Source organism: Gigantopelta aegis, chromosome 6 (genome assembly GCF_016097555.1).
Source record: "Gigantopelta aegis isolate Gae_Host chromosome 6, Gae_host_genome, whole genome shotgun sequence".
Classification (NCBI taxonomy): Eukaryota; Metazoa; Mollusca; class Gastropoda; order Neomphalida; family Peltospiridae; genus Gigantopelta; species Gigantopelta aegis.
In genome coordinates, this window is record NC_054704.1 from 26,897,979 (window position 1) to 26,910,305 (window position 12,327).

At 37.2% G+C, this 12,327-nt stretch overlaps 1 protein-coding gene across 2 annotated transcripts in view; it reads left to right on the forward strand.

Moving 5' to 3' along the window:
• LOC121374345 (inverted formin-2-like) overlaps nt 1–12,327 on the forward strand; it is a 94,723-nt gene that overhangs the window by 59,974 nt on the left and 22,422 nt on the right. For both annotated transcript variants that reach the window (XM_041501418.1, XM_041501419.1), the window contains exons 3-7: nt 678–793; nt 2,807–2,966; nt 5,033–5,211; nt 6,888–6,967; nt 7,600–8,612. In XM_041501418.1, the coding sequence (XP_041357352.1) occupies nt 678–793; nt 2,807–2,966; nt 5,033–5,211; nt 6,888–6,967; nt 7,600–8,612 (1,548 nt within the window). The remainder of the gene's footprint in view (nt 1–677; nt 794–2,806; nt 2,967–5,032; nt 5,212–6,887; nt 6,968–7,599; nt 8,613–12,327) is intronic.

Below are 12,327 nucleotides of genomic sequence, written 5' to 3' on the forward strand. Positions count from 1 at the left end.
TATCTAGCATATATTGCAGGCCGCATATTTCCACTGGACTCGGTGTTTCTCAACTATTTAGTTTTTCTGACGGCAATCTCCTGATTACAAGTCTAAAGCACTGGAAAATATATTTACCCAAGAAAAAAGTTGATATTCGCTTAAAATATGCATGCACGCACGCACGAACACGTACACACAAACGCGAGTTCGCACTGGCCAAAGACGTATCACCCTGATGAAGACATATTTAAATGTATATTGCAATTTTGCAAAATTGTAGGGCATCCATGGAATGTCCAAAATATGAAACTGACTTTAATTTCTACTTTGAGTTAACTGGTTTATTTTTAATCGGCTGGAAAAATAAGTGTATTTTAAATTTCAGTAAAAATGGGGTAATAATTTGTGTGTGTACTATATCTACATTTATTTAAATATTTAATACTCGGCTCTCGTATAGTTTAGTATTCCAGTATTGTCTTCTAGAACTTTGTAAAAAATACCTACCTGAGTTTTATATATTATTTAGTTTTAATGCTTATTGGCTATTTACTGGAAAAACCCCCACAAATAAATAATAATAAAAAAATAATAAAATAAACAGATTTCAAGTCTTTTTGAGGAAGAGTTTATTTTATGTATTAAAATCAAATAGGTTGTTGTCAGTATATTAAATGATTGTTTTTGTTTTTTAGCTCTGGATACGTCAAACGCAATGGTGAAGAAGCAGGTGATAGAACTGCTGTCTGCATTGTGTGTGTACTCACCAGAAGGTTACAGACTCGCTCTTGATGCTCTCGAAACATTCAAGGTTGGAGAATTGTTTAATGCTTTTACAAATTCTAAACAAATTTTCTTGTTTCTTTTTTAAAATCAAACTTCATTGCATACCTAGATGTAAAAACTTAATGACCAGTGTCAGAGGTGGAATGTTTAAGGTTGGTAGATACTGACAGTCTGGGGCATAGTGTGGTCTGGACATGGAGGGGGGTGAATATGAACCTAGCAGACTCTTTTGCTACATTTTCCTTGGACACCTTTATGAATAGCCTAATATTGCACTGTAAAATATTGTTATAGTCTTGGGGGGGGGGGGGCATCGTAACCCCCCAGTCCCCCCAACCCCCCCCCCCCCCCCAGCCTATGTCCCTGTCAATATACATGTAGACTAGATTTAGTGTCAAGCACATCTGGCAAATGAAAGACCATTGCCGTGATTCATTCTGTAACCCTTATTAGGCTCTGTTCTGCACAGATGCTTAGATACCTGAGACAAATGTCCTTGACAGTGTACTTGATACTTAATTTGAAAAAAATATGAATATAAAACAAAACATTAAATGAAAATAAAAACATAAATTTTATCCATATTAAAGTGCTCAAATATATATTTAGCATATCTGTGAAATAAAATTTATAAGAAATAGGAATGATTTATCTCACAAATAATATTTATTGCACTAAACTGGTTGATATTGGTTTTTATTGGGCATGAAATCTAGTTGGATCCATATAAAAGAAAAGTAAATAACACAAGATAATGAATTTAATAAATGTTTGACTGTAACATTAAAAGCTTTTAGTGAATTAATCTTTCTGATCTGTTCATTTTGTCTGAAAATAAGACAAATTTGAAAAATGCAATTTGATGTTTTTTTCTTATACCATAACATTTATGAAAGTATCTCTTACATTTTCTCGTGTTTTTATCATAAGGTCACGGATTTGTCTAAATACCAAATAATAGCTTTAAGGTTTGTGATCTCTTGACATTTATATCTGTGGCTTTCAATAATCCATTTGCATTGTTCCATACTGTGTGTAGGCTATAAATATCATAATTTGTTTGACTGTCATTCATTTTTAATAAGATAATATGTACTTTAAATAACAAAAGTACAAAGTGACTATCTTTTAAATCTTTTCACTGTGTCTTGATTAAAGCTTGTCAAAATCATAAAGAACCCACAACATTTTGTGAATTAAATTCATTGCTGAAAATATTACTACTATTGCTTCATTTGATGTGTATTATACCATTGTTGTATGCTATACTCATGTACCCCAGTGCTAGTTTTATGTGTATTATACCATTGTTGTATGCTATACTCATGTACCCCAGTGCTAGTTTTATGTGTATTATACCATTGTTGTATGCTATACTCATGTACCCCAGTGCTAGTTTTATGTGTATTATACCATTGTTGTATGCTATACTCATGTACCCCAGTGCTAGTTTTATGGAAGTAGTGATCAAATAAGTTGATTCTGAATGACAAAACAGGTATTGCAATCAAAATTATATCTCTGCACAAAACTAAGTCAGAGGAAAGTTTTGCAAGGTTATTGATGCTCCAGTGACACTCCCCAGGGCCCTGTTTTATGAAACGATCTTAGCGCTAAAATCACCTTAAAGTCACAGACCCTATAGTTTCAGTCATAGCAGAGAGAAGCTAAAGTCTGTGATGTTTAAACAGGGAAATACAGTCTAAAAATAACTAGAGCTTGTCTCATTAACCATTACTTCTCAGACGAATGTGCATTTTTAGAAACTGTGGTCTGTCATTTTAAGTGCATTATGGGGATCCTGTCCCAAGTCAAGTCCCTGGCTAGTGGATAGACATGCTCGAAACCTTAGTGGTATATGAGCATGTTAAAATTATCCGCTCCGCTCCGCATTATGTAGCCATGCAGTTACAGTTATCTTAGTGCTAAGATAGCTTCATAAAATGGGGCCCAGGACAATAGGCCTACATGTATATACTTCCTATGCTGCTGCCTGCTATTACATGTATTTCAAATTATTGGAAAATTGTTATTTCAGACAATGAAGAAACTGCGATACCGATTCAGCCTGATCCTCAATGAGCTGAAGTCGGCGGAGTTAGTCCCGTACAAGACCACACTGATGGCCTTCATCAACTGTATCCTGGTGGCCACCGACGAACTCAAGGAGCGATCCATGATTAGAAACGAGTTCATTGGTAAGAAAGTTAAAGTTAGTTTTGTTTAACAACACCACTAGAGCACATTGATTTATTAATCATCTGCTATTTTGATGTCAAACATTTAGTCTTAAAGAGAAAACCCACTATATTTTTCCCATTAGTAGCAAGAGATGTTTTATATGCACCATCCCACAAACAGGATAGCACATACCATGGCCTTTGATATACCAGCTGTGGTGCACTGGCTGGAACGAGAAATAGCCCAATGGGCCCACCGAAGGGGATCGATCCCAGACTGACTATGCATCAAGCGAGAATGCTTTACCACTGGGCTACATTCCACCCCATTTGGTAAGAAACAAAACTCCTGTGATGCACTAGTTACATATAAACCCACAGATATATTGATTTTATGTGGATGATATTACCAGTTCTATAGATATTTCCTGAAAGCATTGGCAATTTGATTACTGTTAATATTACTAATTGTAGTTGTTTCTTAAACTGAAAGCATCAGCAATTTAATTATGAGTTACTATATTAATAATTTTCATCTATGTAAAGTGAGGTTAATGATATAACATGAACATGTGAACAATATGATGTTAATGACCAATATGATTATGATAACAAACATTTTACATTGTGCGTGTGTGTGTGTGTGTGTGTGTGAGAGAGAGAGAGAGAGAGAAAGAGAGAGAGAGTGTGAGACAAAGAGAGTGTGTGTAAGAGTGTGAGAGAGAGAGAGAGAGAGAGAGAGAGAGAGAGAGAGAGAGAGAGAGAGAGAGAGAGAGAGAGAGAGAGAGAGAGAGAGAGAGAGAGAGAGAGAGAGAGAGAGAGAGAGAGAGAGAAAGAAATATTATTCACTAAGTCAATTATTTGTCCACCAACACTTCAGCACAGCTTCTGAGACTTGCAACATGGCTAAAATATTCTGAATAGAAATATTGAATATGATCATATCTCAAAATGTTAACTGAAATGACAAAACATAATCTGTTTGTATCAAATTTTAGGTACTACCACTTGAGTACTATCACCCATTTCCCATGCTTGCAGTTATAAAGCTCTGCATTCACTAATTAAAGCCAACCATTTTCCTCAGGTCAGGTCATAGGGTTTTACGTGCACATTCAGAACAACCTGTTGTAGTGCACGCCTGTTGTGGGCACAAGAGCCGGCCTTGGCCGGCTCCTCCGTCCATGACAGGAAAGGTGGGGGGGGGGGGGGGGGGGGGCAAGGAGGGACTGCCTGCGCTGGCAGGTGCAAGGGAGCACCAGCAGCCCGATTGAATTGGTAGCAGGCGGGAGGGGTGGTGGTGGTGCTATGGAATTTGAATGGATATTTTCCTCAAACAGTCTTCTATTTTTAAAGATAATGAACACACCCTGCCTTTATATATACTCTTCAAAAAAAGTAGGGGAACTCTAATAAGAATTTACAATTGCCAAAATTGTAAGGTATATTAGCTGTGGGGAATGGTTATATGATAATAGTGAATTAATTGGGCAAACATTACAACTGGTAGTTCAGTATTACAGTAGGTTTTATGGTCACCAAAGATCTTGAAGGACGATTGGGGTCAGAAGTGAAATTTGGAAGTTGATGTTTTTTCATCAGTAATTCGCAAATTCAAGCAATAAAAATTACTAAAAACAAAACAATAACAACTGTATGATCAACAGAATGAAAAAGATTGACAGAAATAATGTTCCACAGTGATTAATGGACCTTCCTGGAAATTGTCAAAATCGATAATGACACCCCATGCACGTGTAAGGGGCAACTACGTGATGCATGTGCAAACTATGGAATGTGTTTCAGTGTGTTGATAAACAGACTTGAACATTCTTTACTAGGATGTCTGTGGTCAAAACGTAAGTTTTAATATTTCAGGTTACCCTACTTTTTTTGAAGAGTATATATATATATATATATATATATATATATATATATATATATATATATATATACACACACACAGACATACCAATAACTACATTGGTAATGAATTAAATTTGATCTAAAATGTCATGAGTTCCCCTGTTTCTTTCCATCAGTGTATGTATTAATAAGACCACGCATTTGTAACCACTATGCAGGTCTGCAGCTGCTGGATGTGATCCACTGCCTGCAGGACGAGCTGGATGAGGAGCTGGCGATCCAGTGCGAGGTGTTTGAGGACGAGCGTCACCTTGACGACGACGAACTTGAATCTCTGATGACCACCAGCCTGGATATCAACAACCATGAGGTGGTCTTCAAGGCCGTGCTACAGAAGGTACGGGTCATCATGGGGATGGGGATTGGTTGTGGTGGTGATGTTGTGTTTGATGACAACCAGCCTGGACATCAACAACCATGAGGAGGTCTTCAGGGCCGTGCTACAGAAGGTACGGGTCATCATGGGGATGGGGATTGGTTGTGGTGGTGATGTTGTGTCTGATGGCCACCAGCCTGGACGTCAACAACCATGAGGAGGTCTTCAAGGCCATGCTACAGAAGGTACGGGTCAATATGGGGATTGGTTGTGGTGGTGCTGTTTTGTTTGATGACCACCAGCCTGGACATCAACAACCACGGGGAGGTCTTCAGGGCTGTGCTACAAAAGGTACGGGTCATCATGGGGATGGGGATTGGTTGTGGTGGTGATGTTGTGTCTGATGGCCACCAGCCTGGACATCAACAACCATTGAGGAGGTCTTCAAGGTCATGCTACAGAAGGTACGGGTCATCATGGGGATTGGTTGTGGTGGTGCTGTTGTGTTTGATGACCACCAGCCTGGACATCAACAACCACGATGAGGTCTTCAGGGCTGTGCTACAGAAGGTACGGGTAATCATGGGGATGGGGATTGGTTGTGGTGGTGATGTTGTGTCTGATGGCCACCAGCCTGGACATCAACAACCATGAGGAGGTCTTCAAGGCCGTGCTACAGAAGGTACAGGTCATCATGGGGATGGGGATTGGTGGTGGTTGTGATGTGTCTGATGGCCACCAGCCTGGATATCAACAACCACGAGGAGGTCTTCAAGGCCGTGCTACAGAAGGTACGGGTCATCATGGGGATGGGGATGATGACACTTAGTAATGGTGTCGGTTATGAGGAGAATCATGATTGTGGTGATGATGGTGATGGTAATGTTGATGATAATAAGGTTGTCATGTTGATGATGGCAAGAATGATGATGTTGACTAAAATGATGATGGTGGTGGTGGTGATGATGATGGTAATGGTGATGATGACACTTAGTGATGGTGTCAGTGATGATGATGATGGTTGTGGTGATGATAGTGATGGTAATGATGATGATGTTGAGTAAAATTATGATGGCAGTGGTGGTAATAATGATGGATTGATGATGGTAATGGTGATGATGACACTTATTGATGGTGTTAGTGATGATGATGATGTTGTGTCTGGTGATGATGATAATGATGATGGTAGGGAATTTGATGATGGTAAGAATGATGTTGATGATTAAAATGATGATGGTGGTGATGATGATGGTAATGGTGATGATGACATTGATGTTGATGATTGTTAAAATGATGTTGCTTATTAAAACAATAATGATGGTGGTGGTGATGATGGTGATGCTTATGGTGATTATGATGGTGGTCATTATACTTTGATGATGATTATGAATATGATAACCTGGAACAATGCTATGATGATGATGGTGATGATGTTCAAAGGGATGGTAGTTGTGGTAAATTATAATGGTGTGTGTGGTTTGTACATGTGTCTGTATTTTGGTGTGTTTCTGTGTATGCTGTAGTGTGGATAAAGCAAGAATCTACATAATTTATTCTTCAAAAAAATACATTAAGACTGATATTAATTGTACATCCAAAAGCTAATGTGTAAGTTGTGCTGACAAAGCAGACATTGGTCTGGAAATCATTTCTTAATGCTTGAACTGTGTGATAAATCGGTTCCTGTTCCTCTGCAGGTCTACAATACTCCACATGCCGACATGTTCCTGGTGATCCTACAGTCGCTGTTACAAATAGACCCGGACATCAACCTCAGGTAGTAATACATTTGTATAGAATTTTGTGATAATTAAGTTTCTCTATAAAGATAATACTTCATATTTATACATGTATGCAGTCAAATCTATTCATTTATATTGTTCATCAATGCATTGATCCAATTTTTTCATTTATCTCTCCATCCATTCATCCTTATTTCCATCCATCCATCTGTCCATTCATATGACTATGCCCATCCATCTGACCATTCATCTACACATCCATCCATCCATCCATCCATTCATTATTTAATTTACCTCCATCCATCCATTTATCTGTCCATCCATCCATCCATCCATCCAACCATCTAACCATGTCCATCCAACCATCCATCCACATTCTGCATGTCATAGAGCTATCTGATTACACCAGCCATTAAGCTGGTAGGTACTGGGTTCACATCCTGGTACCAGCTCCCACCCAGAGTTTTAATGACTCAATGCATAGGTGTAAGACCACTATACCTTCTTCTCTTTCTCTCAGTAACAGCTAACAACTAACCCACTGTCCTGGACAGACAGCCCAGATAGCTGAGGAGTGTGCCCAGGACAGCATGCTTGAGCCTTGGATATAAGCACGAAAATAAAGTTGAAATGAAAAAAAAAAAGATAACATTATTATATGTTGCAGTGATAACCAGTGGAAGCTGATGGAGTTGGCTGCAGTGAAGACCAGTGTTTTAAATGACTCGGAGACTGTGGACAAAACCTCTGTGGACAAAATGTTATCCAAATATCAAGAGCAAACCACTGTATACAATGAAAACAAACAAACACAGACGGAAATCACAAACCTGATTGGACAGACGGACATTGGCAGTGCAATAAATGAAGAAACTCTGAGAAGGAGACTTGTCTCCCCTTCCACAGGAGAGAAGTATGTGGTTGGTAGGCTTGGCTCGGCAGGGCCTAATAAGGATGTTCGTTGTGATAATGTTGATATTAACTCTAATTCTCTCATCAATGGAGTTTGTGATAATGCAATACTGACTAATGGTGCTGTTTCCCCTTCCCCTCGACCTCCTTCATTCTCAGGATTTGCCTCCATTCCGTCCCCTCCACCTGCACCCCCACTTCCAGGATCTCAAAATATTTCTACCTCCTTGTCTCAGAGTAACATTCCTGTTCCACCCCCACCACCCGCTCTCCCAGGTTTTCCCACGCCACCTCCACCTCCCCCTTTACCAGGAGTTCCCACCCCACCCCCACCACCTCCTCTCCCAGGATCTTCTGTTCCACCCCCACCACCTCTTCCAGGCTCTTCTGTTCCACCCCCACCCCCTCTCCCAGGATCTTTTGTTCCACCCCCACCACCACCTCTTCCAGGCTCATCTGTTCCACCCCCACCCCCACCCCCTCTCCCAGGCTCCTCTGTTCCACCACCCCCACCCCCTCTACCGGGTGTTCCACGTCCTCCTCCACCCCCTGGTGGCCCTCCACCACCACCACCTCTACCAGGTGGGCCACCCCCACCACCACCCCCTCCAGGAAGTGGAGTTCCACCCCCTCCGGGATTGAACCGATTAGGAATGTTTCAGTACCACAACCCGACAGTGCCGAGATTTCAAGCTATTACAACACCGAAACCTAAACACAGGATGAAGACCTTCAACTGGTCCAAGGTCGCGCCAGGATCACTCAACAGTGAGTGCTTGTATACTACTCAGACAATTTATTCTCTCTCTGTGTGAAAGAAGTATGTTTGTTTTGTTTAATGACACCACTAGAGCACATTTTTTTATTAATCATCGGCTGTTGGATGTCAAACATTTGATAATTCTGACATATAGTCTTAGAGATGAAACCCGCTACACTTTTCCATTAGTAGTAAGGGATATTTTATACGCACCATTCCAAAGACAGGACAGCATTTACCCCGGCTTTTGATATACCAGTTGTGGTGCATTGGCTTGAACAAGAAATAGCCCAATGTATCCACTGACGAGGATTGATCCCAGACCAACCGAAACTGTTAAGACCTTTCCTACATGTACATAAAGGTGGATTTTTCATGTATACAAATTAGATGGTCTGAAAAATATGCTACAGTTGTTAGATTATTGGCACTAGTCTGACATTTACATGGAGCATTTGTTCTTGTCTATGAAAAAAGACTGCTTAAAAATGAATTAAACTAATTGTTTATGGACTGAATATATTTTGGATATTTTTGGATATACAGTTATTTATCTTTGTGCAATAATTTGTGCTCTATAAAGTAATATCTGGTGCAAGCTGAACTTGTCACCTCAGCAACCCACCTGGGTCATGACCTTTAATCCATTCAATAGTTCTGTAACATGCAGTGTTACTTTCAAAATCGTGGAACCATATGAATTAATACAGTGTTAACAGATTACGATGACAGTGTTAGAACCACATGCAGTGAAATCATTTGGCTACATCTTAAGCAGTTTTAAGAGCCTACAGTTAACTCTGCTGTAAAGTTCATTGTTTAACATAAACTGTCTATAACAGGCACTATATAACAAACAGTATCCAAGTGTTGTCTATAATAGACATTATATATAATAAACAGTATTCAAGTGTTGTCTATAATAGACATTATATATAATAAACAGTATACGAGTGTTGTCTATAATAGACATTATATATAATAAACAGTATCCAAGTGTTGTCTATAATAGACATTAGACATAATAAACAGTATCCAAGTGTTGTCTATAACAGACATTAGACATACTAAACAGTATCCAAGTGTTGTCTATAACAGGCACTATATAATAAATAGTATCCAAGTGTTGTCTATAATAGACATTACATATAATAAACAGTATCCAAGTGTTGTCTATAATAGACATTAGACATAATAAACAGTATCCAAGTGTTGTCTATAACAGACATTAGACATACTAAACAGTATCCAAGTGTTGTCTATAACAGGCACTGTATAATAAATAGTATCCAAGTGTTGTCTATAATAGACATTATATATAATAAACAGTATCCAAGTGTTGTCTATAACAGGCACTATATAATAAACAGTATCCAAGTGTTGTCTATAACAGGCACTATATAATAAATAGTATCCAAGTGTTGTCTATAATAGACATTCTATATAATAAACAGTATCCAAGTGTTGTCTATAATAGACATTATATATAATAAACAGTATCCAAGTGTTGTCTATAATAGGCACTATATAATAAACAGTATCCAAGTGTTCTCTATAATAGACATTACATATAATAAACAGTATCCACGTGTTGTCTATAATAGACATTACACATAATAAACAGTATCCACGTGTTGTCTATAATAGACATTACACATAATAAACAGTATCCAAGTGTTGTCTATAATAGACATTACACAATACATATAATAAACAGTATCCAAGTGTTGTCTATAATAGACATTACATATAATAAACAGTATCCACGTGTTGTCTATAATAGACATTACATATAATAAACAGTATCCAAGTGTTGTCTATAATAGACATTACATATAATAAACAGTATCCACGTGTTGTCTATAATAGACATTACATATAATAAACAGCATTCAAGTGTTGTCTATAATAGACATTACATATAATAAACAGTATCCAAGTGTTGTCTATAATAAACAGTATCCAAGTGTTGTCTATAACAGACATTATATACAATAAACAGTATCCAAGTGTTGTCTATAATAGACATTACATATAATAAACAGTATCCACTTGTTGTCTATAATAGACATTACATATAACAAACAGTATCCACGTGTTGTCTATAATAGACATTACACATAACAAACAGTATCCACGTGTTGTCTATAATAGACATTACACATAACAAACAGTATCCACGTGTTGTCTATAATAAACAGTATCCAAGTGTTGTCTATAACAGACATTACATATAATAAACAGTATCCAAGTGTTGTCTATAACAGACATTATATATAAGAAACAGTATCCAAGTGTTGTCTATAATAGACATTACATATAATAAACAGTATCCAAGTGTTGTCTATAATAAACAGTATCCAAGTGTTGTCTATAACAGACATATATAATAAACAGTATCCATGTGTTGTCTATAACAGACATTATATATAATAAACAGTATCCAAATGTTGTCTATAATAAACATTATATATAATAAACAGTATCCAAGTGTTGTATATAATAAACAGTATCCATGTGTTGTCTATAACAGACATTATATATAATAAACAGTATCCAAGTGTTGTCTATAACAAACATTATATATAATAAACAGTATCCAAGTGTTGTCTATAATAAACATTACATATAATAAACAGTATCCAAGTGTTGTCTATAATAAACAGTATACATAATAAACAGTATCCAAGTGTTGTCTATAATAAACATTATATATAATAAACAGTATCCAAGTGTTGTCTATAATAGACATTATACATAATAAACAGTATCCAAGTGTTGTCTATAATAAACAGTATAACAAGATAATGGAACCAAATGTTGTTAGATGGACAGGACGTAGCCCAATGATAAAGCATTCGCTTGATGCGTGGTCAATGTAGGATCGATCCCCATTGGTGGGCCCATTGGGCTATTTCTCGTTCCAGCCAGTGCACCACGACTTGTATATCAAAAGCTGTGGTATGTACTATCCTGTCTGTGGGATGGTGCATATAAAAGATCCCTTGCTGCTAATCGGAAAGAGTAGCCCATGAAGTGGCAACAGCGGGTTTCCTCTATCAATATCTATATGGTCCTTAACCATATGTTTGATGCCATATAACCATAAATAAAATGTGCTGAGCATGTCGTTAAATAAAACAGATCTTTCTTTCTTTCCAAATGTTATTAATAGGCATTATATAACAAACTAAGTATTGGGTACCATATAACCAAGTGTTGTTTATAATAAGCACTATATAGCAAACAGTATATAAATGGCATCATATAACTAAGTGTTGTTTGTAATAAGCACAATATAGCAAACAGTATATAAATGGCACCATATAACTAAGTGTTGTTTATAATAAGCACAATATAGCAAACAGTATATAAATGGCACCATATAACGAAGTGTTGTTTATAATAAGCACAATATAGCAAACAGTATATAAATGGCACCATATAACGAAGTGTTGTTTATAATAAGCACAATATAGCAAACAGTATATAAATGGCACCATATAACTAAGTGTTGTCTATAATAAGCATAATATAGCAAACAGTATATCTATGGCACCATATAACTAAGTGTTGTCTATAATAAGCACAATATAGCAAACAGTATATAAATGGCACCATATAACTAAGTGTTGTTTATAATAAGCACAATATAGCAAACAGTATATAAATGGCACCATATAACGAAGTGTTGTTTATAATAAGCACAATATAGCAAACAGT